The 27,380-nt window shown below is 49.0% G+C and overlaps 2 protein-coding genes across 2 annotated transcripts in view; both read left to right on the top strand.

Annotated features, from left to right (window-relative positions):
- Window positions 1-362: 362 nt before the first annotated feature.
- LOC131209179 (open rectifier potassium channel protein 1) lies at window positions 363-9,534 on the top strand. The gene is made up of 7 exons (XM_058202179.1): window positions 363-822; window positions 5,679-5,858; window positions 5,916-6,037; window positions 6,112-6,467; window positions 6,583-6,730; window positions 7,386-7,901; window positions 7,966-9,534. The coding sequence occupies exons 1-7, from the start codon at window positions 681-683 to the stop codon at window positions 9,127-9,129; spliced, it is 2,628 nt and encodes an 875-aa protein (XP_058058162.1). The 5' UTR covers window positions 363-680; the 3' UTR covers window positions 9,130-9,534.
- A 4,475-nt stretch (window positions 9,535-14,009) lies between these two features.
- Window positions 14,010-27,380, top strand: part of LOC131208951 (diacylglycerol kinase eta) — a 50,732-nt gene continuing 37,361 nt past the window's right edge. The window contains exons 1-2 of the mRNA XM_058201897.1: window positions 14,010-14,132; window positions 18,487-18,597. Of these exons, the coding sequence (XP_058057880.1) occupies window positions 14,010-14,132; window positions 18,487-18,597 (234 nt within the window). The remainder of the gene's footprint in view (window positions 14,133-18,486; window positions 18,598-27,380) is intronic.

The following is a 27,380-nucleotide window of genomic DNA, read 5'->3' as shown; positions in this document are numbered from 1 at the left end:
CACAATAAAGCGCTGTAAATTGTAGCAGCTCGGGCCAGTCGCGGGTTCGGGTGGGTCACAGCCCTAGTGAGTGAGCTGAAACCTCCAATCCCTGCTCCTTCCGAGACCGGGGCGTGATAAGTTGCTAGTGATCGTTGGGCAGGTCGGTGCATGTTTGAGCCCGGCCGCCAGGTAATAGGTAGAGCTCTGACGCATCGACGTTCTGGAACGCTCTACCCGGCCCCGGCTGAGGTCTGTACCGGGACCTGTTAAGCCACCGGGTGGCTTAATTATCCCTTCGGTGTGTACCCTGACGGTGGCAAGGACAGTGTGTGCGTGAGTGTGTGCGTGCCATCTTGAATCTCAGCGCAAGGCGAGACGCTACCAGCGCGGTAGTACTCGATCGCGCCCGAAACGAACGAATCTGAACGGAACGGAACGGAGATCGGTGGTGTTTGTGAGTGGAGGAGGTAGTACCGGTGCCGTGTACTTCGACAAAGTTTATTCAGCCACCGGAGCAGGTGGAGTGATGGTGTAGCTGACGCTCGACTGTGATCCTCGACGTTGAAGCGATTGCGTGCGAGTGGCGTTTTTCCACCCAAAAGGGCAAAGTGCTTAAAGAAGACCGGAAAGGGAACCGGAAATAGTGTGTGCGAGCGGTGCGCCAGGGCCAGGACGTTCTAGCGATCGAATGACCCGGCATGACGTTCAAGGAATGGTTTGCGTTACTCCTGTTCTACGCAGCGTACCTGTTTCTGGGTGCCAGCGTGTTCTATCATGTCGAAAACGACCTGGAAACGGAACGCCGAGCCAAGGAGCTGGCCGAGCGGATCGAGATTAACGGTGAGTTTACGGGAAATTACGGTACTGAAAAAAATGATTATTTTGACGCGGTGTGCCTGAAGAGTAATCTGAAGACTTTTAATGATTTAATTAACACACACTCTTCCAACGGTAATCTACTGTTACTCAAACAATAATGACTATCAATCAACATCGATCAGCGATTTGAATACCTTGTCATTGAATAAAAAAAAATGTTTTCCTTAAGAAAATATTTTTATTTTTATTTTTATTTTTATTTTTATTATGGTGACCAAATGAGATGAGTTATCCATCTTCTAAATTATCTTATAAGTTTATTCTCATTCAAGAGGCAATATATGTCCCTTGACCGACCGATCGTTTAAGCTTTGGGGTAGAACTTTGAAAGAACTGCCAAATCGAACGCTGGCCCAGATACACATATTGCTGAGCTAAAGCATTTTGAGGTATTCTAGAATTTGTATTCTAGAGCTTGAATCTAGCTAGGTATTCTAAAGCTTGAATGCCATCATCTTTTCTTTCTTTGCCTCAATTAATACTGCAATTTTCAACGCAACGGAACGCAATTTTCGCAAATGAAGCGCTGAACACCTAATGCAAACTAATGCAAACAATAATTCCGGCATGTGGTTGGGATTATCCTTGGGATGCTTCGGTTCTCTTTTCTAGGCCTGGATCCTTGGTATGTTTTTTTTTGTGGAGCGATCAACCGCCCAGCCTTCAGCCTTAGCAGCAGTTTCTGCAGGGTATGCCAAGTAATTTGATGAAATCGTGATCCGTCCGAACTTCTTGATGCGCTAAGTTGACCAAAATTTAGATTCAAATCAATGGACGATCGGCCAAACTTTGAAGACACTCGGTAGCAGCGCTAACTTCGTGCGATGCTCGGCACGCTCTGTGATGAGATTTTCGCCGGGGGCCAACTGAAAGGACGCACGATCAGATTATAGGATAACGCTCGCGGTCGTGGGGCCATTGCACGGCACAATGCCACCGCTAATAATAGGCGAACCACTAAAGTATCGGGATCGCAACCCCTTTTCACACACCCCTTGATCGTATCGATGGCCGTAGGGCGGTGCCGAACCCATTCATCGTGATTCGGTCACCGATGATCAGGAGGAGACCAATTTCCGGTCCGGGTCGTAAATTATCAAATTACAAGCCATGCGACACCATCTCGAGTGGTTTGTGCGCGATCCGTCGATCCTCGGTGTCGGAGGGGGAGCAATTTGAATTCTAATGAACCTCTCGGCGTCCGACTGGAAGTTTATGGTCGGCGGACAAAATCGATCCCGCATGGTCGCGCACGAGCGGTGCAGGTGGCGGGTTCTCGGTGCTGTTGTTACACCTAAGCTCACGCTCCGGCGCGTATGAAGAGGCCCGTGTTGGCGTAACTTGCCGGGCTGAGCTATCAGAGGCACCGGAGTGACGCGGGGGTGCTGTTTTCTGTTGGCCTGCCCTGCACCATTTCTTATCACATGCTCTTGGCCGGCGAGGGTTAGTTTTTTGCATGCACGTGTTGCGCTGAATGCAGCGTGACAGTAGGTGCACATATCTACTTGAAATTGCCGTTGAACTGTTGGTTGTTTTCTTGGCGTGTGTTTACCGCCATGCCGGCTGCAGGGCTGCAGCGGAAATAATGTGAAAATCGTGTTTTCAGAAACAGCTGTTTGTCATGTTTTATCAAGAGCACAATTGGAAGAAATTGGAAACGTTGTTCCGATGTGCTTCATTTACACCGTCAGCTGTTTACAAGTATGACTCTGTGGAGCGCTGCCAGGCGGGATTGTTAGCCTTCGTGCGAAAGTTTGTAGTGTGTGGCTCGTCTGCAGATCATTCCGTCATTCACATTCTCAAGACGTCATCATAAGCTCATCAACTGGAATGAGAAATTCTAAGTTGATGATAAAACATTTAAGTTCGTTCTACAACAAACAATTAATTAAAATTATTTTTAGAAAAAAATTAGCAAAAATCCATACATATTGAATAGTTAGTTACTTACATCATGGCCAGATAGCGTAACTATTTTTGAATGTATTTGGTGTGTAAAACATTAAATTAGAAACTATTCGTTTGTTTTTGCACGTTTTACAATAGTTTTTTTGTATTATTGTTTCACTTTATGATCGCTTAGTCAATGTCCACGTTATCGATGTAACACGGGATATTACCGCATAATTTATATTTATTCACTTTAACCATGGTTAATACAAAATCAGTGAAATCATTTTTTTATAATGATTTGATTTGATTTGATGATCAATGATTTTATTAAATAATATGAAAATTAAATTTTTAACATAAAGCTAAAGTGTTCTGAACAAGGTGTTGTAATTTTGACAGCTTAGAAAAATCCACCATGTGGTCAAATAAAAATGCGATCTCTATGCTCCTAAAGCACTACTAGTTCAATTGAAAACATTTTTTTGCAAAAGAATAGACCCACTACCAAAACACTTTAGAGATTGTGTACCCCTGCCTTTTTGTAATGCACCAATATTTTAACATTGGCATGATTGATCTGTAAATGATTTTGACCTCTAAAGAACCATCGAAAACAAAAAAGTGACAAGCCGGTAAGTAACAAGCGTTAGATATTAGTGTACGAATAACGTTTGGTACGTAGATTTATCGAAGGGGCAATAGAACACCGCATGGTCACGCACGTCACGCAAACATATTTCATAGTTTTTTATTTAGTTATCGAAGAAATAATGAAAAAATGAGTGTTTCTAAAGAAATTTTGATCAATTGCGTGGCCATCCGAACTTGTTCAATTGAGCCTCACGCAACTGGTTAAGAAGTCACCGCGGGCTTCTACCGACGAGCACTGAGCCCGAAATTTGTGACGGGCATTTTTTGTCGGCAAACAGCGTGAAGACAGCCGATACGCAGCGTCCGCAGCGTGAGCCGTAGCTCGATCGACGCCCCATTAGCGCGCTTTTTGTCACGATCCGCGTTGATGAAGTGATTGCAATCGAACAAGTAATAAGCCGACCCGACTAAATGGCTGCTCATTCACGTCAGTGTCAAGTGCGTCCGCCATCTGTGGGGTGCAATCAAAATCAGCATTTACAGGCGAACATGATTGTTTTGATTTGCATACTACTAAGCTACTCGCATGGTGACGCGTGGCAAAGATTGCAACATTTTTGCGCCCACAACCGAGCGAAAGAGATGCGCGTCGGAGGAACGGGACGGCGCAAATGGGACTGCAAGAGATTTCAACGCCGCAGTAGCGGGTAGCACTTTGGCGTGGAGGTTGTGGAGTGATTTAATTAATTAGCGATTGGCGCGTGACCACCGACTTATCTGCATCGCCGGCGATAGCGATCGAACATGTGGGCCCATAAATCAACGTGGAATGCGCGGCGACCCTATGAATATGGAGCATTTTAAGTGCATTGCAATGGGAGCTTGCCGTCAGTAAACAAATTCTGTTCATAACGCTCTGTTCTTCAACTCCCAGGAATGGTTGCTGTACGGATGGGAAAATGGTTTGTGAACGAGTACTTATGAGCAGTACCAGAACTAATCGATTTATCTAAAATACTAAATCATAAAGTGCTGAAATAAATTAACCAAAAACTTTGATTTTCTTCAAAACGTCGATTGTTACTACCTTTTACAACGAAACATAAGCTTACAGGAAGTAACAGTATGTTGTCCATATCTTTCTCATCCAACCTCGAACCGGTACGATAACTGGTAGTCGCGTCAGTTTGGCGCTCCGTGTGAATTGGTGGTTAGCTTCGTGCAGTTAGCACCTGACTTCGTGATAAAGTTTTGTAGATTCGATTCGTTTTTTTCCACTACACGAACGGCAACGATTTAGAATGGTGCCAGTGGCACGAAAATGTTACTGGATTTCGTTGGACCTGAGACCGGACCTGGACGTAATCGGTCGTCATGCGCGATGCTCCCAATGAAAAGTGGACCACGGACTGTTTGGATTGGATGAAATCATGCACATTCGGATGGGGATCCGGCGTGATTTTCGCACGTAAGGTGCAACCGAACTGAGCTCTTTACGGTTCGTTAGCACCGTTGTTCTAATCGAATTGGAGGCTAACGAGAAAACTGTCAATAGACCGGCCATGCTCGTGGCCATTGTGTGAGCACATTGCTGTAGACCGCATGCTGTTCTATGTTACTGGGTGGCACTGGCTGAATCAGATATTTTTATAGAACCGCGCGAAAGCTGTTACTTCAAGTGGTGAAACAGTATGCGAAGTGGTCCGAGAGAGAATTCGAGGCGGGCAGCACTGCTAACCGGTTAAACTTTCAGCATATAGCGACATGCGCTAAGTGTTGCCAATTTTCGTCCCTGAATCGGCAAGCTGATGTAATTTCCCCCACACGCGAATGTTTCAGAAGCAGTGACCCCCGTCGGATGCTCATCTTGCAACCTGCCGTTTGATAGAGTCTGATGCCATCTTTTGGTAGGCATTTGCCAGATGAATCACAGACAATAATCTCCTACGATCCTGAACTGGGGTTTTTCTTCTTCTTTGGTTCTCGTCCAAGACTGTGCGGGTATTTGACATTCACATGTCTCACATTCATTTGACTTCGATATGTCTTGTGTTCTGCCCAAGTCTTTATTTCGTTATTTTCGTCAACTTTATTTCGTCCACCCATTGACTTTTGAACTTCCCAAATCCAAATAGACTTTTGTCGGTTCGGGTTTTCTGATCAACTTAAGGCCGGATATCAATTTGCTACAAGAAAGTAATGGTCTTTATGTTGGCAACTGATAGCTAACTTTATTTTGTAATGATTTGTTTGTCGTTAGTGTCACACTAATTTGCGTACTCTTTTTCATTCCTTTACCGCTTGTCCACAACTTTTCTTCCGCCAACACCCAGAAATGCTCGTCAAATACCTTTCCCCTGAGGATGCGAGCCTGCAACGGGAGCTGATCGGGCAGCTGGACGACTACTGCAAGCGAAGCGTGACGAACTACACCGAGGACGAGTTCGTTCCGCCCTACGATTGGGATTTTTACCACTCGTTCTACTTTGCGTTCATCGTATGCTCTACCGTCGGTAAGTGCGGCTTGCGTTCTACGTGAAGACGGCAACACTAACGATGGCCCATTGCAGGCTACGGCAACATCTCACCGCACAACACGTTCGGGCGAATATTCTTGATCTTCTACGCCCTCATCGGTCTGCCCGTGAATGGGTTCTTCTTCGCGTACGTCGGCGAGTTTTTCTCCCGCGGGGTAAGAGTGACGGACGAGCCGACCCGCCGGATCCGCCATCGCTTCAGTTAAATTAAACATTCATTTCTTTGCAGTTTGTCCGTCTTTACGAGCGCTACAAAGCGTACAAGCTGTCGGCCAACGCCGGCTACGTGCCACGGAGGATCAACTTGATCGGACAGATCATCCTGTACCTTATACCGGGTGTGATCATCTTTATCTTCGCGCCGGCCTGCGTGTTCAGCTACTTCGAGCAGTGGCCGTACGATGTCTCGGTGTACTACTCCTTCGTGACGCTGACGACGATCGGGTTCGGCGACTTTGCGGCCTCGTTTCAGTCCTCCCAGCCGCACGACTTCGGCGACCTGTTTACGGTCTACCAGATATTCATCATCCTGTGGTTCTTCACCGGGATCGGATACATTTTCATGATACTCGGATTTATTGCCAAGTGAGTGTTGGTTGTCTGTCGAATCGATCTTTACTAGAGCCCAGATTTAAAGCCAGTCCCTCCCAGCAACTACTACAGGATTGATGGATTGAGATTCGTTTTTTCACCGTTTCAGGGGTATTTCGCACAAAAAGATTCAGCGACTGGAGAAGGCGCTAGCATCGAACCTGATCGAAACTCAGTCGCGTGTGTGGAACGGTGTTACCAAAGATATAAGCTACCTGCGGAAAATTCTGAACGAAGTCTACATGCTAAAGTTCAAGGTAAGGTGCTATCTGGTGGGGCATCGGTACTGCTCAGATTGTATAGGGTGGGGTTGTTCATCTAGTGTTTGGATTTATTTTCGGAAAAAAGTGGAACGATGATGCCGCCAGACAAAAATCCCCACGAAATAGTCACTACGCTGTGGATGCATTGGCTTCTCTTGCACGACGTGTGCCTGCCAAATTTCGTACAGTTTGAGTTGAAGACTCACCACTTTGGAAGAAAGATTTCAATATTTCTCAATTTTCTGCAATCTTCTGGCGTCCCATTGCGTAAATCTCAAAGTTTTTACTAAACGTTTAAAATTACCAGAACGTAGTTTGACGTATTAAAAGTCAAATAATCGGTCGTTTAAAATCCAAACACTCGATGGATCACCCAAAAGTTTCCACGAACGAATCCAACCTTCGATGTTTGCTTGTGCCGATGGATTTCTTTCTCGAACGGCAAGTTAGCAGCCGTCCGGTAATGGGCGAAATTACTCACTCAAATAATAATATCTTCCACTGCTTGCCAAACACTGGACAGTCGCGAAACGCGGCGTGGTAAGCGCGGGGCCCGGCCAGCCGCTTTTTGCTGGCTCGCCGGGAGTGGCGGGTACAGGGCGCCGAGTGGGGCTTGTTGGCTCATTAGCTCCGTTGTTGCCTCTTGCAGCCCGTGTACGATGAGCCCTGGGATCGCTGGCAGAGCGCGGTCTGCAAGGGTAGGTCTGGCTCGTGCCCGGAGCTTTCCTTGTACCGTTCGCCGTCATCGCCGACCACTCGGCGGAGACGCGCCAACTCGGAAAGTGCTCTCACGCTGGCGGACCGGAAGTCGACCGGACCGGGGTCGCTGGTGCGCCGGCTCTCTGACACGGACCTGCAGCGGATCAACCGCGAGAAGACGTTCGGCGTGCAGGCGTTGGTGCAGCCGGCCGAACTGTTGGCGCGCGTCGTGACGGCCCTCGGCAACATCACCGCCAGCCCGGACGATGACCAGAGCATCCTGGAGCGAGCGTCCCTGAACGCCGGCGTCAACTGCTTCTCCGACTCGCAGATACTGGCCAGCGAGCGGACCTGGTCGGGCTGGTCGATCAACGGGTCCGACAAGAGCGCCTACCTTACAGCGCCGCCTATGATGAGACCAAGGGCAGCCTCGGACATAGGGATGCAGCTTCACGTGCCACCCGAGGTAAGTGTCGAAGTGACCCGGGAAAGAGAGCGATCGTAAGGCTAATATTTTCCACCCTCGACAGGACGCCAACGAGTGGACGTGGAGCGGCGGCGACAATAGCCAGATTCAGCAGATCATGCAGATCCGCCAGAAGGTGAAGCAAAAGGACAACCTGCTCCGTGCGGCCCTGTCCAAGAATGCGCCGTACGGGTCGAACCTCACGATCAACGTTCCACCGATGCTGGCCGACGAAGGCCAGAAAACGGCGTCAACGGTTAACCGGGGCATGCTGCAACGGCTCAATCCGTTCCGCAAGCGATCAACCGCGACCGATAAGGCTCCCCGGTCCGGTGACGTGGAGACTGGTCCGGTTGGGCTGGAGGCGTACCTGTCGGCGAGCTGCAAAGGCCGGCGATCGATGTTCAACCTACCGACCAGCTCGTATCTGACGACGACATCGCGTGGACGAGCCAGCATCCTGTCGATGCCACCGCAGCACGAGGAGCTACTCGAGACCACCACGATCGGTGATCTGCTGAGGGCACTGGAGCTGGTCCATCAGGAAGCTGTGGCTCCGAGCAGCACCTCGAACACCCGGAACCGAGGCAGCTTCGCGTACAGTGACGGTTCACCCGGACGTCAGCGCAAAGCACCGCCGGCACTGACTGGCCAGACGGCCGTGCCTTCGTTGCTGACCCTGTTCACGCCACCGATCGAACCGGGTTCGCGGCGTGGCTCGCTGAAGCCTCCGCTTGGTCGGACGGGCAGTGTGGAGATGGCACCGCCGGTCATACGGAGATCTTCGATCCGTCCACTGACGGGTGGTGGCGGTGGCTCTGCTCTCGTCACGGTTGCGCCCACACCCAAGCCCAACCGACGTCGGTTCAGTGTGCGTCCTTCGAATCTGGCCTATCCGCCGGGACACTGTCCGCGGCCGGTGCCACCAGGCGAACAGCTCGGAACACCGCACCTGAACTCGTCCTCCCAATCGCTCCACAATCTGCCGACGACGACACTGCAGCGGAGGCTGTCGGCCCGACCGAGTCCCCTGGCCACTGCCGGGCAGACGCCGGTCCAGCTGATGATGCCGGCAGCGCCGGGTGCCGCACCCCCAAGCCCGTACCGCTGGAGGCCGAGCTTGAGTCGGTCGGATTCGGACCAATCGGCTGTGCCGATCGGACAACCGATCAATCCTATCCCTCGCAACCGACACAGCAGCCTATCGAATCTCTTCGATAGACGCTAGATATGTGGCGGACCAGGACGCACCAAGGGACCAACGGGAATAGCAACCGGAAATGGCTAGCGCTAGACGCGCGGGAACGCATCAGTATTGTTGCAGCGGAAGATAGGTTCGAAAGAAATTGTTTACAAATTCGTTGTTATTTATAAGCCCCAGTCGTTGCCATTCGTGAAACATCCAGTCATTAGTGAGGTAGTAAGGATGGAGCTAGCTAGCAGAGATACGGTGCTTGGCTGGTTTGGGGACGACAAAGTGGTGTGACGATGGTAGTTCAAAAGTTCAAAGTTCAAGTCCCGGACTTGGACAGATATTCGGGTAGTGCGGCGATGTATGACTCACGGAAGTATGATAGCTGTTAATTGAACTAAACTAAAACTAAAATAAATTGCAACCGAAGCGATACTCGATGAGCCAACGAAGCGTTTCGCCTTTCTTCCGTCAGGTGCGGACACAAGGTAAGCTGTTCACTTAAGACAGGCGTAGAGTTCTTGTGATCTGAGTGGTTTGTGGTTTGCAACTCCAACCAGGGACAGTTCTGCATCTTCACAGTTCTTTAAGTTCTGTTCAGTTTTTTAATCGAATTACCGATAACAATTTCCAGAAAGCCATTCTTGGACAAGAAACTATTCATTTGTTAACTTTCTTATGACACTGGGTTGATTAATAAGTTTTGTGCTACACTGTCACCGTATTTTTTATGTACGTAAAATTGGCAGCTCTGCGGAATGTCAGCAGAACAACCGTTGACAGCTTGCAGTCGAACAGTCTACACCGAATTACTGTCGAGCCAAAGAGCTAATATAATCACTGCAAGAATTTATCAGAATAAAAGTTGTACTACACAAACACAACAGTGTTATTTTACAAAAGAAAAAAAAACAAGTATCGTGCAGTGATAGAACGTTTTATTTTTGGATGGTTTAAAAGCAAAGGAAACTCATGAACGAATGTTGAAACTGTATAAGGACTCTTCGCCTTCAATTAGTGCAGTGAAAAGATGAGTTTCTGAATCAAAACAAGAGGCTAAGGTGTGGCGTGAACCTTCGGGAAACTGGAACCTCCAAAACGAGTTCGTAACCAAAATTTGGCCAAAAAGGGTGTTAGCATCAGTTTTTTGGGGTTGTTTGAGGATTGCATGCAAACTGGCAAGACAATAAGTTCCAATTATTATTGTGACTTTTTTTTCATTTCTTTCAGAACTAAGAAATCCTTTTTCATCAGGACATTAATTAAAGTTCGAATTGTTGGAGCATTCATTCATGAGAAAAGATTCATGCGTGGAAATCGTTTTTCATCAAATGATGAGGTTATCATAGCTGTGGAAGCCTCAGGAATGGAATTCATAAATTGGAATCTCGTTGAAACAAGTGTATTGATGCTCAAGGAGACCATAGCGAATTAAAAGTGTATTTCAAACCATAAAATTATTTTGCTTTGCTTTTCTTATTGAAGCGCAAAACTTATCGAACAGCCTGCTATATAAATCAAATCGTACGGTAGATAGTCGAAACCGTTCATCGGTCCAACACTTTAGCTTCCTCTGAATGGGTTCAGGAGGGCCGCGTTGTGGATCTTATAACGCACCTGAGCTCAATCAACAGGAATTCTTTGGAACTCATTGGTTGAACTGCCGGAAACGGTTGGCCACTAATCATAGAATTTACCATCACCACGAGGACTTGTTGACATCTGGCTGCGTTGACAAACCGGTTCAGGTGGTACAAAAAAAAAAATGAAAACATCTCTCGTTCGATCATTCATCGGATGCTCCAGCCGGTGGACTATTTTTACCCCACCCGAACGGATGGCAGAACAAGAATCCCAGTTCTACGAATGACCGTTCGAGAAGTGTGTCATTATTGCCGATCGGTTTTCAACCAGCGAACGGGGCAACACACCGCTGAATAGACCGCTTAGTGGAGTTGCTACGCTACCTGATTGGTTCTCCTTTGGCCATCGCCTGCCATCCTTTGGTAATGGTTGCCCGAGATCCACCACTGTAGTTCCATTCCACTTCCCACGCCAGATTGGCTTGATTGACGTGTCACATGCAGAAAAGCACCGGTGCCGTGCCCCGCCGGTGAATGGTTCAGAAATAGAGATTCGAGACTAAAAATAGTTAGTTTGCATCTATTTAAGCATAAATGGGGAGTTTTATGCCTTGCAGGGTTTCAGCATGGTAGAGTGTGCATTATGGACTAGGCAATCGGAACACTCCGACTGACCGGCCGCATAATGGAAACGAGTTGTAACGGTTTCGCAGAAACGTGGTTCACTTAGCAACGGTAACACTAATCAACTGCCTGCTCGGTTGCCGGTTCGAAATGTACCCTTCGTGTTGCCGGCGTTTTCTGCGGCAGACTCAGTAGACTGGGATTCAGTGTTAGATGTCGTGCATAATGGAGCATCCTTCCTTAATCAAGGAAGTCGGTACAGTTTGCGGTAATATTAAGCGAAAGTTTCGGGAACTTGCCCCAACTAAGTAGTTCGTCGGAACGTATCGTCGTTGGACTTCTGATCAACGGAAACGAAGCATGGTGAGTAGGTTGACCAAACCTTCGCTAGTCGCTGTAAAAAGGACCCTCCGCGGCCAGAGTCCGTGCCAAACAAACGTAAATTTGATAGTACACTCTGCGCACTCTGGCCGTCTCTCGGAGAACAGGGGCAAAGCGAAGCAAAACAAAACGGAAAATAAGAGCGACACCCTATCGGCCGTTGCCTCTGCCGGACCCACCCACCAGAATACACTCACAAACACATCAACCACCAGCAGGCGTGACGAGAAGGCGGCGCGGCTCCGCGTTCGGTCGTGCGGAGGGGTCGAGTTCAGTCGGTTAGTGGGAAAGGCTGGCGACCTGGTCCTGGCATCTGTTTGAGAGGAGCCGTGACCACCACCAAGAAGAGGACGATGCGATGACCCATACACGCTTACGCTCTTGTTTACCGGTTCTCCTCCGCAGGAAAATAGGAAAGAGAGTGGCAGAGTGAGAGAGAGAGAGAGACAGTGGGAGAGTGAGAAAGAGAGCGAGTGAAAAGAGTGAACCGTAGCGTAACGTGTTCCACGCACACATCCAAACAGTGCGTCGATGGAGACGCATGGTGGCCCACTCCGATTGCGATGGTGCGTGAGTATTGGTCCTAACCGGATGGCGTACGGGGCGATACGCTAAGGATACACTCCGAGGTGGCGTTAGCGTGGCCGTACGCGAAACGGACAGCAGCAGGCACCACGGCAGGACTCGCGGTGGGCAGACCGGTAGTTGGGGCGCTCCTAGCGCGCGCCGTTGTGTTGGTGAGCCTATCGGATGTGTTTTGGTGTGGTGTGCGTGGAGCGAAAAAAGGCAGCCTCTGTCCGCCGGCCTGTCCGGACGAGAACAAAGCCAAGCGCGTTCCCGAGCCCGAGCGCGTCCTCGACACTTTGGCGCTCGGCGGTTGCGGTGGTTGCGGTGGTGGTGGTCCGACGCCGGGTTGTGCTGTGAAGGTGTGGTGAGTGACAGAAGAGTTGGTGCTGCGGTGGCAGTGCGCGGATTGCTGCGATTGCGATTCTGGGCCACCGTTTTCTGGGCCTCAGCTCACGGGCGGCGGGTATCCTGTTGCTTCCGACGCAGCGTGAGTGCGCGCGCCCGCGTTTGTGTGCGTTTTAGGGGCCAGGCGAACCGCGTTACCGAGAAACAACACACGACGGCCACGGTACCGCGACTTCCACACTCGCTGCGCTGTGTTTGGTGCGGATTTCAGTAGTGTAGCCGCTGCCGCTGCCGGATGACAGCCGGACGACACTTCCGTGGGTCCGGCTCGATTGTACAGCTTTCCGTGGCAGGCTGTGCCAGGCTGTGTCAGTGTTGTCCCGCGAACACTGGCTATCGCCGCCAACATTTGTTTGTTAGTGCCCGCAGTCGCTCCTGTGATGGACTACGTTACGGTTCCGGAGTGGCAGGCGCAAAGTTGTCCCCGGGCCAAATCCCTCCCACAGGTGGTGGTCTCCACCTGGCCGGGAGAACCGGAAACGTGAAACTAGTGCCGGATAGTCCCGAGACCTTCGCCGATGGCTGTGAAAATGCAACGCTAGATAGAGTGCGAGGACGATTTCACGCGTACGTTTGATTGACGGAACTTCGAGCCCGAGCTCCGAGTTTGACAGCTCCGGGACGAGCTGTCGCGTAACCTGGCATCTAGATAGGCGGAGGAGCATAACCACCACTACAACGAAACCTGTCCGAATCTGTTTCCGCCCGGTGTTCCGTGATAAGCGTCCAGTCCTGTCCGAGGACGGCGGCCACCTACCGCGGACGTACCGGGGAGGGTTAGTGGCCAGGTCCGAGGACGGTGAAGGAACTTCCCAGGCAGGCAGGCAGGCAGTCAAGTGAAGTTTTGCGCAAGTGAAGTGAGCCTCCGCAAGAGCCTCGCTCCTGAGAGAACCCCACTGGACCCGCGGCCACTGGTCTCTTCGTGTGGGTGCGTGCGCGCGCGCGCTCCTGTGTGTATGTGTGTTCGAACGTGCGTACGTTCCGGGTGTTCGTGTTGGTTCGGCCGCACAGAAAGCACGAAGAACATCGAACGGCGCGAAGCAGGGATGCAGGACCGAGAGCTGAAACTAGGTCAAAACAAAGAGTAGAGCATTCGCGTAGACGTGCGTGGGGGTGGGGAGGGGCAGTGAATGTCGTCATGTAGGTGCACCGCGCAACGTGTGTCTCCACCAAAAACAGGACCTCAACAAAAAGCTGTCCTGCCACGGGGCCCCGTGTAGGAGCCTCGACGCGGCTGGTACGTTCTGGGCCGGATGAGTGTCGGGCGAGCGGCCGGAGACTGAGAGTGTGTGCCGAGAGGCCGAGTAAACACAATTAGTACGAGCGTATCCGCGGCCCACCCTTCACGCCGGCGGCATGGCTGGGGCGGCGCACGGCAGCCCCCGGACCGGGGACGAGTCGTCCGAGAGCGAGAACGAAACCGAGCCGGCCAAAATCTTTCACCGGAAATTGTCAACCAAGAAGGATGTAAAGTCCGCGGTAGGTAGTAGGCGGTGGGTGGACCACGGCAGCCCGCCACGGGCCCGCTCCTGTCGTCCCCCGAAGCGTCCCGTTTCGACGGTGGCGGATGATTAAATTTCCTTCGTTTCCGGTGCCAGACTGCATAACTCCCGGTGGGTGGCCGGAGGCTTCGTTAGAGTGTTGCTGGTGCTGGGTGCTGGCGCCACGGGGTGAACTGAGCCGAGGACGATGAGCCCGGTGCACCAGCCACCAGCATCGGTGACATTCCTTTACAATTATTCTGCCAATCGATTCGGTTTAAGATATCCGTAACAGTATCCGTAACTGGGCGAGAATAGCAGCGAATGGCGTATTAATAGATGGATTAATTGCGGCTGCAGCGTACAGCCAGGGCACACGGTTGGCGTGTGGTTCTGTGGGCTCTGCGAAGGACTTTTACCTAAAATACAATATCGAACAAATGACCGCCTCCATTAGACACACGAAAGGCGGCATTTTTTGGGCATTTTTCATTGCATTTGACCCAACAGAATTGTATTAGTCCAGCAGAAAGCGCTACAATTTCAACCCGCTGTTTTCCGTAAATTAATTCATAGCTAACGGCATAAGCTGAAGTTTGAGAATCTGGCTAATTTATCAAACTCAACTATCAAATAGCGGAGTTATTTAACATTCAAATAGTTGAATTGTGATGTGATAGGGTGTATACACTTCTGGACTTCTGGAAATCAATGCGTTCCGAAAAAAGGTGACGTTGTTGTAATCGTTTATAAAATCCTTTTTTCTACGTTTCATGTAATGCTATAAAGAAAATATCTGATAAGTCTCTGATATCGGCACTAGATGCGGTCAATAATAGGCAAATTTTCTAGCAATGTATCTACCTTGAGCTATTCACTTTAGGTGAATTCACAGCGTCACGGTAGGGAACTGATTAGCTGGGCAGTTCTTCAGACTGTTCGACTAGTTCCACAATCTTAAAGGCTTTACAGCCAGTTTTTGGCCTCCGACCATCACGGTTAAGTTCCTGCAGCTTTCTGTACAGGAGAATTACTTTGACTTGAGTAAGTGTAAAAAAATAGATCTTGGAAGAAATTATTATAGAGAGAAAAACAAGATCCAATCAGACTGTGAACCCTTTCAGGGGAATGTAGCGACACTTGTTTCATTTCTTTCTGTTTCTGTTTCAGGCCAGCGCAATTTTGTTGATTTCATTTCCGCTAGCACCAAGCAGCGGTAGTCACGGTTGGCGAGATGTACCAGTGTGCGACGGCGGGGATTCCGTTCATGCTGACTTTATTGCGCAACGTACAAGGTCCGTTGCAACATCGCTCCGGATGTTAAAAGCATAATCATGCTACTCAGCATGCAGTTTTCCGGAGACGGCTTGCCGTTGGCCAACCGGGGTGTGATGAATGAACGTTTTGTGAGTAACAGGATACTGCACCGGATGGTGCCGCCGGTCTGGGCCGTCTCCCTAGTTGATCGTGCCTGTTGTTGGCATACACCGCTAATCAAGCGTAGAAAGTGCTACTGGAGAACGTTTCGTGTAAGGAAAATTACGATAGAGTCTGTTGAAATCAGAGAATTAGCTAAAGTGCTTCGGTAACTAACTGTCTAATGTCTTGAACGCTTGAACGTACAAAAGTGTATTCTATTTGCTGTAAGCTACTAGCCATCTTCAGGGATGGTTACCCGTTAGGATCAGTTTAATCAAAACAATTACGCAGGTTGATCCGCTGATAGCTTTAGTCCAGAATAACCTATACAAGATCTCACGTACTTGGCTGAGCTTTCCCGATTTGAATCTATCAAATTTATGTTCCAAAAATGTGTTGCTTCCCACTGGAATTTACATGACGTGCTGTATGTCAACGGCATGCGTGTACCGATGGATTTGGAGTGGAAATGGGTGGGAAAGACACTGTGAGCAGACGGGACAGAAATAATTACACCAGAAACCACTAACTCACCTGGGGATGACATTACGAAACTGCTGGAGCCGACAGTTTGTGTACGGCCCACTTTCGGCCCAGTGTCCAGCGGAAGAGCTCGTCCGAGATTGTCCGCCACAACAGGCAATAAAAGGACGCCTGTGACAATGCTTTGCAGACCATCCGTTATCGCAACGCTGGCACGGATGGCCAGTTCCGTTCCCATTTCCCACGCTTCTGAGATGACGGTCCGTGATGGATGGCTCCGGCTCCGGGAGCGATGCCCGGGACCGAAACCAGACAGGATGGTGGTGGCGATTGACCTGATTTCGTCGTGGCTTGCGTTGCTCCAGCATCAGCGACCTCATTAACTTGTAACCGCGCTCAACGTCCGAACGCACAAAGCCCGGTGGCCGGAAGTGACGGTTGTGGCGTGCGATACGGTCCAAAGCGATGACGTCGGTTGTCGCGCCATGACAGTGAACCGTTAGACGGGCGCCGCTGACAGTCGGCTCTTCTCTCACACCCAACATCCCTGTCCTTGGAGCCGTTTGCCGCAGGGCGCGGTGGCCGTTGGTTCGCGTATCACGGATCGTTTCAATGTAGCGCGATACTGGGTCAGGGTGACCGCATGGAACATCCGTCTCAGTCATCGTTCGAACGAACGTTGCCACACGCTAGTTGCTTGGGGCTGGGCTTACACGGGAAGGAATTGAGTAAACGAGCTGCAGAAAAGCGACCAATGGTCACAGCGTGGCACGTTGTGACCATATCCAGATCTTACCTTGCGCACCGCGGCGCACGATGGCTCGAATGAAGGAAGATAGATGCGATGGTCCTCAAGACTGATACGGACCGGTCGGGAGCAGATGTTGTTACTGGCTACGGTAATATTCCCTGAAGTTATTCGATAGCCACCGCCCGTTGCGTTTTGTAATGCATTCCATTCGTTTTAGTGCAGAGTATCCGATACGATGGTGACTGTACACGGCTAGGAAAGATTTGCTATCGGGCAGCTTCAGTGTCGTGTAACAGCTTGGCTCGTTTTCCCGCAGCCATTCCAATTCAAGTCGTTATTATATGAACACATTTAAAAGCAAGCGTTTTTCGGTTCACTTCACTTTGTACAACGATTGAACCTGCTTTACTACACATTATATATCGTAAACCATCAAGTGTTTGGATTTTGAACGACCGATTATTTGTCTTTTAAAACGTCAAATTTCAATCTGGAAATTTGAAACATTTAGAAAAACTTTGATATTTACAAACAAGGACGCTAGAGGCTTGCGGAAAATTGGAAAATATTAAAATCTTTTTCCGACGGGGTGAGTCTTTAACTTAAACTGTAGGACATTTGAAAAGCTCATTACTGTTAGGCTGATTTTCACCTCAAATTTTTGGGGGTTGGAAAACCAACACGTCTTGCAGGAAAAGTCAATGCACTGATTAAAAGTGACTTTTTGGTGCGAATTTTGCTCTGGCGGCATCACCGGCCCACTTTTCTTCTGAAAATGAAGAATGAGCCTCCGTTACTGTCGATAGTGTACGCTACCGAGAAATGTTGACTGATTGGGTCTTCGGCGAAATTTAAGCTGAAACCTTGGACCACATTTGGTTTCAACAGGATGGCGCAACAGGATTTATGTTACGCGAACAAACCAGCAACTATTGACGACGTCAAGACCGAAATTCGCATTGCCATTGCCGAGATTGGACCACAGATATTTTGCGAATAATTATAGTAATAATTTAATAAGAATAATTTAATAATAATAATATTTATTGTTAATAATAATGACAACAGATAATCGATATTTTGCCCACCATTTTCGTGGAATCCAAACACGCCATCGAAAATTATACATTAAAAATAAGATATTTGGCGGTCGAACATTAGTTATATTGTAATATCTTAAGAAGATACTAAGGAGATCTTTTGAAACTAAACTCGGATAATACTCATGAAATAATTTTCAACCGTGATCCGTGGGTTTCAATATCATTCGTTAAGAAATCTAATCTTTTTGAGTCAACAATAAGCCCTCAATGATGTCGAACGAACGAACGAAAATGTCAAACAATTCGGTTATTTTAATATTTCAAATTAAATTGCGAGTCAAAAGTGGCAATGAGCACGCCGTGGCTTGAAGCGTTACTGTTGGATCTAACCTGCATTGTTGAACCTGCATTCAGTTACGTTAATAAACAATTATTTTTAACATATGGATCGTGCTCTTACGTATGTGAAAGTAAATCACATCCCCAAATATGCGATTGAGCCAAGTAAACAAACGTATTGGGGAAATGTGGTCAGTGCGTCAAAGTCTCGCCTTGCGTGCCAAACCGTTCGTTAGCGCACATTAAACTAAAAAGAAGTAAAGCTGAGTTTGGCTATAATCTAACCATGAACCATGTCCGGTTGTTCCCTTTTCCAGGCCGCCATCAAGGAGGGCTACCTAATGAAGCAGACCTGGTCGTTCCAGCGCTGGCGTCGGCGATACTTTCGACTCAAGGGACACAAACTGTACTACGCCAAGGACAGCAAGGTAGGTACCACCGGTCGGAAAGGGCAGCGAGTGTCGGTCAACCTCGGCAGCCGTCAAAGGACACGGTCGCACACAGGTGTATGTGTGCGTTTCGGCAAACGGTCTTCACGTGGTCTGACCCTGACCAATTTTCTTGCCTGACACGGGTGGAGATCCTTCGGCCACCCGGGGCCGTCCGGATCGGCGAATCTAATCTGCGGCGAATTGACGACGGTCCTCGGTTGTCAGCGCGCTGATTGACGGTGGCCAACACGTGTTGCACGTCGTCATGTTCCGGGACGTGTTCGGTTTTGCGGTGCCCAGGTGGATTGGCCCACGGTCCGCTTGACGAGGGCCGGAGAAATTAATCTAAACCGCCGTAATCTATCGTCAAAATCACCATCGAAAGGAGCGCCCCAAAGCAGCGCGCCCAGAAATTGATTCAGCTACTTCGGCTACGGCCTACGGTTGAGTCGGTGTCGAGTGTGCCGTTCAAGATATTCGGCCATCGATACGATCTGAATGGGGCATTAATAGCACCACCGGCACCGGAACAGTACGGCGCTGCACGCAACTTCCTGTGGCCGGCACGTCCGACGCCCGAATACCCGTGGCATGTAAAGTGGATTGTGTCGGCAATAAAGTACGCCGCCGACGGAAAGCGATCGAAGCTGCCATCGGGCAACTCAAGGACTCGTAAAACGGTTCCGCTTTGAGGGACTCCGGTTCGGCCCTCGGTCACGTCCGATCGGTGGTTGCCGGCGGTGTGGCGGCCATCGACTTGGTCGCCATTTTGTGGTTGCAGACCAACGCCGTTTTGGGAACACACTCATACACACGGGGGAAGCGGCTCAGGTGGCGAACGGTTCCCATTGTTCCGGTCCGTTAGATACGCAGTTGTCGAACGTGAAGTTATGGCACATGTTGATGTATGTTCGTTCGCCTGGCCCGACAGGGCAGCTGGGAGTTTCAGGAAGTACACTCTCAACCCGACACTCTGGGTCGCCGAGGGCCAACAACTCCCAACGTGGTGGGGAGCACTTAACTCGCAGCGGTCGTTGGAGAGTAGCTCTCGGTCTCTGGAAAGAAAGTCCGGGAAAGGCCGGAAAGCGATACGCTACACCGACGTCGATGGCGAAGCATTTTCTCGTACCGTAGGGAGTGCCGGGCCGAGAGCCCGTTCCGTCCAGACCCGCCCTCGACATTATTGACGACGCTGAGACGCGGAAGACTCTTCAGCAAAGCAAAAGCATTATAAGCCCATCCAGCCAGCCATGGCACGGTGCCAGTGGCTTGCGGAAGTTTTTTCCCGGCCACGCCAAGCATCCAATGCGGTGTTGTAAACAGCGGACCATAAACAATTATCGTGGCAATGTTACAACGGCGGCTTAAGGAGTCACCTACAATGGTTGATTGCGGTAGGGAGGGCACTCGAAAATGGACCGACATTTGCATTATGGTGGAATTGGCCTTACCTCGCCGATCGACTGCTGCGTGGCGTGACTTTTACTTACGCGCTGATGCTTATGCTTGCGGCCGCTTATGTTTGTCGATCTGGGTACCGGCCTATCACACTTGGTTCATCTTGCAGGCGAGTGATTTATGCTCCGAAGACGGGCGCGACGTCTGTACGACGCGGGGTCTGTGCTACGTTCCCGGGGTCTGTGTTACTCTTATGTTTATGTTATTTTATGATGGGTCTAGTTTTGGGTGTCCTATCTGCTCCAGTTACATGCTGGTGCATGTTATTGATTTTTAAAACTGTCCCCGTTGAACATAGAATGTTATGCTCACGTCGTGTGTTTGCTTACATGTTTTAAGTTTTATGTTTGGATTCTATCTGGTGTCCCGGGTTTGGCAGTCCAAGCGTGGTGTTTTGTTACACGCTTGGGTTCTGCGTCCGGTTCATGTTTGTTTAATTTATGTGTTGTGATCGGTGTGGTTTCTTCTTACGGTCTTGCATGTTTTTGCCCTTCTTGCTGAAGGCTGACCCCCTGAAGGCTGAAGGCTGACGGTTTCACTTTCTGTTGCCTGTTATGCAATCACTTGTTTGACTCGTAAAGTAAGCTATGGTTTCCGTTTGGCTGTTTGGTGAATTTGGTAGACTTGGTTGTCGCTAAGTTATGCTTTCCAGATGGCTGTATGACTGTTTGGTAGATTTGGTAGATCTGCCGCAGCATAAATCTACCGGCCCCCGGAAATGCTAGGGAGCGCCCTATTTTTCGGCCCACGATTTCGCACCGGAGCTTTGGCTTCGGGGTCTCCCGGCTTACGCCGGTGCTTAATGCCGAAGCGGCAACTTACCATTATTCTCTTGGCTGGATTACCGTTGGTGGAATAAATTATGTTTGTCAACGAGCCACAACGTAAATATTATGATTCCTGGGACTTGTGGGGAAGGTAAAGAAATTTCATTTGGCGACAAAATAATTTTTCAGCTTTGCAAATCCTTTGGTCCTTTGGTGGTCCTTTGTTTCAGTTTCGATCCACCACAACTATGCATCGTTTTTCTGCGCCAAGCAATATGCCTTGGAGGAACATTCCTTAAGCTAAGACCAAAGCGAAGAACTATACGTTTCATGTTTTGTTTCTGTGTGAAGAAGTTCAAGCGAAAATGGTAGCAGTGAAGGAAGTTTTTGCAATAGTTTTGCAATAATATATGATTGTTTGCCATTGCCAAAATTTTCTTGTGATACGGTTCATTGTCCTGAAGAAAAGGATATTGTCCTGTGCTGGAGGATTTTCTTCTGCTGCAAACCGAGTCTTTTTTCACGAATTTTCTCCTTCAGCTGGTCTAAAAGATGCAATAACATTCAGAATGTATTGTTTTATCAGTTTGCAAGTAATCGCTACACAAAATTCCTTTTGCATTAAAAAAAAACTGATACCAACATTTTCTTGACCAATTTCTGGACACGATCTCATTTCGGAGCCGAAGAACCAGGTTCACACCACTCCTTAGCCTCTGGTTTTTACTCAGGATCATGGTGATGATCATGGGGCTTTTTTAGTCATGCGACGATTTTCCAATACGAAATCCTGTATTTTTTCTACGCTTTCAGGTGTTGTTACTGTTTTTGGACGTCCTTGACGTGGATCGTCTTAAAGGCTTGTGCTTCTACATTTTAATTCAACAACTTATCCTTCTACTATACTAATTGAATACTACTAACGAATGTTGAAACTGCATAAGGACTCTTCACCTTATGCAGTTTCAACATTCGTTAACATAATTCCTTTGCTTTTAAACCTTCTAAAAGTAAGATTTCAATCACTGCACGACACTTATTTTAACGTAAGGTTACTTACGATTACTTAAATAAACAAAGAGCCAATATCAAGTTTTATTTTGAACTCGGTCAAACGTTTACCGAAACGTTTCATTTGATGCAGCAAGATTATGGTGATAATTGTCTGTCCCGTGGCAGAATTTATGAGTGGTATACACGTTTCAAAAACGGTCGTGAAGACATCAACGATATCTGGCCAATGATGAACGATAGCCAATCCAAGTTCGTGATTACGCCAGTGATTTTCTTAATATTGAGCCGAAATCGTCGTTACGTTTTATGGAAATGGAATTGGGCATTTCCAGAGATTCAATTCATTGCATTTTGACCGAACAATTGTGTTATCGAAAGGTGTGCGCTCACTTTTTGAAACACAAACTCACTGACGACCAAAAATTGCTCAGAATGATCGACGCTCATCACTGATTTTTTGTCCGAAAATCGCATTCTATCGATAAATCGTTCCCCGTATTCACTTGTTCTGGCACCCTGTGACTTTTATCTTTTCGAGAATCTTCAATTGTCAATGAAAAGAAAACGTTATGCAGACACTTTGGCCATTCAGAAGGCTTGTACCGACACCACCAACATACTGTCACTTTGGGCACAATAAGTTTTCTTCCAGTAGTCCAAATTTCATGAAAATTTTGACTGGAATTCTGGAAAAGATGTACCTTTCAAACAAATATACTTACATCAAGAAAGCGTCACCAGAAATGGCCCATTTGAAAATGTCCTGTTTACTTTGGGACAGACTGTGTAGATTTAATTTTTATTTTTTATTTATGTTCTAAGTGTTTCTATATGTGCGAGTAGTGTATTGTTGATAGTAGAACAAGGATGTAGACTGCAGGCAACACCAAGCAGAGTTAAGTATTGACAGCACTAAATTCCGTGTAGTCATACAAAGAAAAGGTTTCAAACACCCAACACACATACAAACAGCTCAAGCTGTGAGTGCCGGCTGCAGCGTACAGTTCCTGCTTCAAGTGCAGCGGCCATTGATTCGTGCGGAAAGAAGTGTGATTCAAAATCCAATCAAGCATCGTTGAAAGGCTAAGTGGTTTTTACATGGAGCAGCAGCATCGGCCAGTGCCAGTGCTTCGCAACGATTCATTAATTATCAATCAAACACGGTACTTTCGCCGCCGCGTCTGGTGCGGGTCTGTTCGACCGACCGAGGGTAAGCAGTCCCAATCGGGCGTGCCAATGTGCATCTCGGTCCCAGGCATCGGGCCCAATAAGTGCGTCATTGGAAGCTGTGCATCACGTACGGCGGCGGCGTGCAGTGTTGCACCGTGGCACCTAAGAATAGATTGGCCGGCCGATCCGGACCGGCTCCACTAATGAGATCGTTAGGGAAGTGCTGTTTAAATGTGGCCGACGGAGGGCAAACTAGTGCAGCTCAGTCCACGGAACGTAACACGTCGGATTCAGTGCAGTTCAGTGGCTGTACTGTGTGCGTTTCAGAGTTGGATTTTCCACGGCGGACCGGCGATAGGAGTGTATATTTATGCTCAGCTGTTCGGCAATCCCATCCAGGCGGGTAACCACCGGGATTAGCAGTGCATTGATGACGGGTCGGACCTGGATCTGGATCGGACCCCGGAAACACCCGCATTTCCGTGTACGGCCAATTATTGACACAGTGTATTGATTACACTATCTCACCTGGGCCACGGATCTGATCGGAAACTGTTTTCTTTGTGGTGCATATTTTCACAGACTCAGGGGTCCGTAGCAGCGCACTTTGCGGAAAATGCTGGGCTATTTTGAGGCACGATTGGCGTTTTTACTGGCGAACGAGCAGTTTTACCCGTACGCTGTGCACTTCAACGGAACTGTATTTTCCAATGCAATCGATTCGGCTGATGCTAATTACTCATCGACGATGAGTTGGATTAAATTCCAGAATGTTAAGGGTTAATTACGCGATGTTCAGTTGCATACTGTGGGGCATCCGAAGCATCTGCAATGTTGAACTTTCAATGTTCGGCAGGTGAAAAAAATGTTTTGCATAAAAGCTATTATAATTAACTTTTTTCCATCCATTTCCATTAATCAAGTCTTTTTCCTATGAAGTTGAATGAAACTTTCTATCAACAGTGTAAGGTTGGAATATTTTCCAGCTTGGGCTTCACGCTGTCAGCTCTTGCAGCATTAATTGTTAGTTTATGGGGTGTATGTTTTGTCGTACTGGTTAATCGGCATATGTTCGGCATTAGTTTATGCGATTGATATAATTATTTCAGTTGATTTCAATCTTTTAAAGGATGCAAACTATTGTCTGTTTACAGAATAGCTTGTACATCGTTCTGGCATGAACAAGTGGAAAGTTAAAACCCAAACTCAATGAAATGAAATTATATATGGAAAAATCCGACCATAACTTTTTATGACAATAACAAGTTTTAAAAGTTTCACTGCACCAATCAATCGCTTTCTAAGCGAAATACGTCGGCTCCCTGACAGTGTGTCAACTTGAGAGCAATATTTTAAGTTGTTATTTAATATGAATCTGCTGGTTTTAATATTATTAGTAAATAAATAAATAAGTTGTGTATGTTGAAAATGTTAATATAATTTTTGATACGCTTTTTAAATTTGCTCATTGATAAAAGCTAGTGGGCAAAAAATTACTATCGAACGACTTCTAATTTGATAAAATGAAACATTCACTAACCGACACGGCTACCTACATAAGTTATTGCAGTGAAATTGGAATTAAGAACTTTGCAAGGCACGATTCTGCTTCTTGCGTGGGAATGCATTTTTGTTATACTTTGTTGAGAAAAAAGGAACTTTTCTCTTAACATTTTTTTTCACAGCATTTGCTTTCCGCAAATATCTGATTAAACGCACCCTTTCGAGGGGTTTCCCGTTGTTATCAATTAGACAAAAACCATCGACACCGCGGGCGCACCCTCTCAGCGGGCTGCCGAAACGATTGGTGAATGATTGATGGGCGCTGCCTGCACCGACGGCAATTTTCCGATTCCTACATCCGGGAATGAGCCGTGCCCGTATCTCATAATCTCCTTTCGTTGCGCCGTTCAGAGAACAAACAAACCCCACCCCCGTGGTGTGGCGCCTTTCGCCTATCTCGCGAACGGCGCAAAGCCGGGCGGAGGAATGTGTTTTCCCACGGTTGACCCGGTAAAAGTCCCGCTCCCGACTTGAGGGTCGAGCGGGTTGTCGGATCGCGAAACGCCCACCATGTGTATGGGCTGGGCCGGGCCGCTCTATCCATCACTTTTCCAATCACGAATCTGACACCGTTAACGTGACGATAGTAAATTTGCACAATTTTCACTCCCACCCCACGGTGGCAGGGGTTGGTTGGGTGAGAGGGGCTACTATCATCATGCGCGACGGTTGCGCTGGTCGTGGGATCGAAACCGACCACCGGCGTTAGTGATGCCATTCGCCGGCGTGGACAGGGGGGCAAGGGAACCGAAAGTCACCACCGGAAAAATAGGAAGGAAAGCCGAACAAGGGTGAAGAAACTCTGTCGTAACTGCCACTCCTAGCCGCCGATGGAGCACCAGGCGCCTCCATCGGTGACCATGCGCCTCCATCGAACGGACGGGTCGGGCGCAAAATGAAGCGAGAAAAATACTATCAAAGCGAGTGGAAAACTTTTCGACTGCTGATGGGTGATGGGTGGTGCTTCCCTCCGCCGACGGCTGGTATCCCCCCTGGACCGCGGGTTACGTGTCCGCCGGCTAGGAGGAGCACCACGAGGCGTAAGAAAAATGTCTCGCACGTGAGCAAACACAAAACGTACCGGGGTGGGGGACAGTCGGACAAGGGACAGGATAGCCGGGGACAGGGATGGACGCCGATCGGAGCACGGCGGTTGCTGCGAACGTGAGACTCGGCTGCTCGGTAGCGGACAAATTGTCGAAGGAAGCGAAAATAAACGGCCCAACGGGGTGTGCGTGTCGAACGTCTCGTGACCGCCGGAGTGGAACTGACCGAGCGACGGACGGATGGTGATACGCGGGGAAGTCATCATAATCATGTGTTGCGCATCGGGGTTCGTCGTACGGGTTGTAACCGGGCGCGATTGGCAGTGTGCAAGACAGTGAGAGAGAGAGAGAGAGAGAGAGAGGAAGAACGAGAGAGTGTGCAGAGAGATAGAAAATGAGCAGGTCAGGTCAGGCGATGATGGTATCGATTGGCTACCTTCCGTCCGTAAACGAAGTATGGAAAACCGAAAAAGGAAAAAGGTTAACACACAAAGACAAAGCCGTAGAAAGAGAGAACCTCCGGCGGTCGAGAGAGAGACAGAGTTCCGAACTCAACAGAAAGAGAAAGAAGCTCTCCCGCGCGCGCGAGAAAGAGAGAGTAGATGAGAGGCACGAGCGTTAGTTAACGGAAGCTGCGGTTTGGAGGAAAATCGCTTCCCATTTGTAAAGTGTAAACCATCACCACAGCCAACACATACACGCGCCTTGCGGGTCAAAGCATCAAGGGCCGCTTACCTTGCCCCATGACCCACGTGACGCTCCACTGAACGGGAAGCCGAAAACTGTGTGGGAAAGAACATGGGGTCCGTGGGAAAACCGGGATCCGGTGGGTCGTGGAAAATGATTTGCTAACGAGCGATGTTTAGCGAAGCAAAAATCGCATAAAATACGGCGGTGGAAAAACGGTGGACATCTAATTGCCCAGCCGATCATTGGCACGTGTTGCTCGTTACCATCCTAGCATTCGCCCGCCAAAAGCGGCCCGGAGCGACAGGGGGGGGGCGTATGGCAGTATGATGTATGGGGCTGCTCAAATATTGATGGCCAATGTCAAGCGAGCGCCACCGAAGGGCACGCCACGAAAATTGGCGCCCAATCAATTATTAACGGGCCTCGGGGGCGCGTGTTAAATCACAACGACCACGGCATTGGTTGGGCTGGTATTGATTTCGTAAGAACGCACTTTCCCGTGGGACCCCCCCTGGGTGCTCCTGGGGCCACCTGGTGGTGCCCCCGGAGTTGAGGACTTTCTCGGCCACGTGCCTCGGCCGCTGAAGTGTGATTAAAAACGCTCCACGGCTCCGGTGGTTGCGGTTCGGTGAAGCGAAAGGACCAAAGCATCCTGACGGGCGTCAGGGCTGGATTTTGGGCGCGAACTTCGGGGCACCCCATGCGGCCACCGAGCGTCACTAATGATGATCACTCGTATGTGTGGCGGTGGGAAATCTTGGCGCTGGAAAATCGTTTCGCCAGCTGAGAGCTCGCTCCCACTCACTGATTGCATTTTCCGGAGAGAGCGCGAGAGTGGGCACGATGAGATGGAGCGATGGAGCGCAAGCGGGACCACTAGCGCCCTGGTCGCCCGGGGTCGGGTTTCAGTTTCGCTTTCGGTGGGCCGCCTCCGGCTCAGCTCGCTCAGCTCCGAAGCCGCTCTCGTGACTCGTGCTCCAGCGCGCATCTCTCCAGGGGTCTCCGGGACACTGCAGAGTGCCGCAGCCACCAGAGTAGTAGAATCAAAAGTAGAACGCTCGGTGCGGCCGAC

Source organism: Anopheles bellator, chromosome 2 (genome assembly GCF_943735745.2).
Source record: "Anopheles bellator chromosome 2, idAnoBellAS_SP24_06.2, whole genome shotgun sequence".
NCBI lineage: Eukaryota > Metazoa > Arthropoda > Insecta > Diptera > Culicidae > Anopheles > Anopheles bellator.
Note: the sequence above shows the minus strand (reverse complement) of the source record. Positions and strands in the feature narration are given on the sequence as shown.

Excerpts from the sequence above, each read along its gene's own strand:
- LOC131209179 (XM_058202179.1), top strand. The coding sequence starts at position 681 with ATGACGTTCAAGGAATGGTTTGCGTTACTCCTGTTCTACGCAGCGTAC. Across the intron at positions 823-5,678 it reads CGAGCGGATCGAGATTAACG|AAATGCTCGTCAAATACCTT; the intron begins GTGAGTTTACGG and ends GCCAACACCCAG. Across the intron at positions 7,902-7,965 it reads AGCTTCACGTGCCACCCGAG|GACGCCAACGAGTGGACGTG; the intron begins GTAAGTGTCGAA and ends CACCCTCGACAG.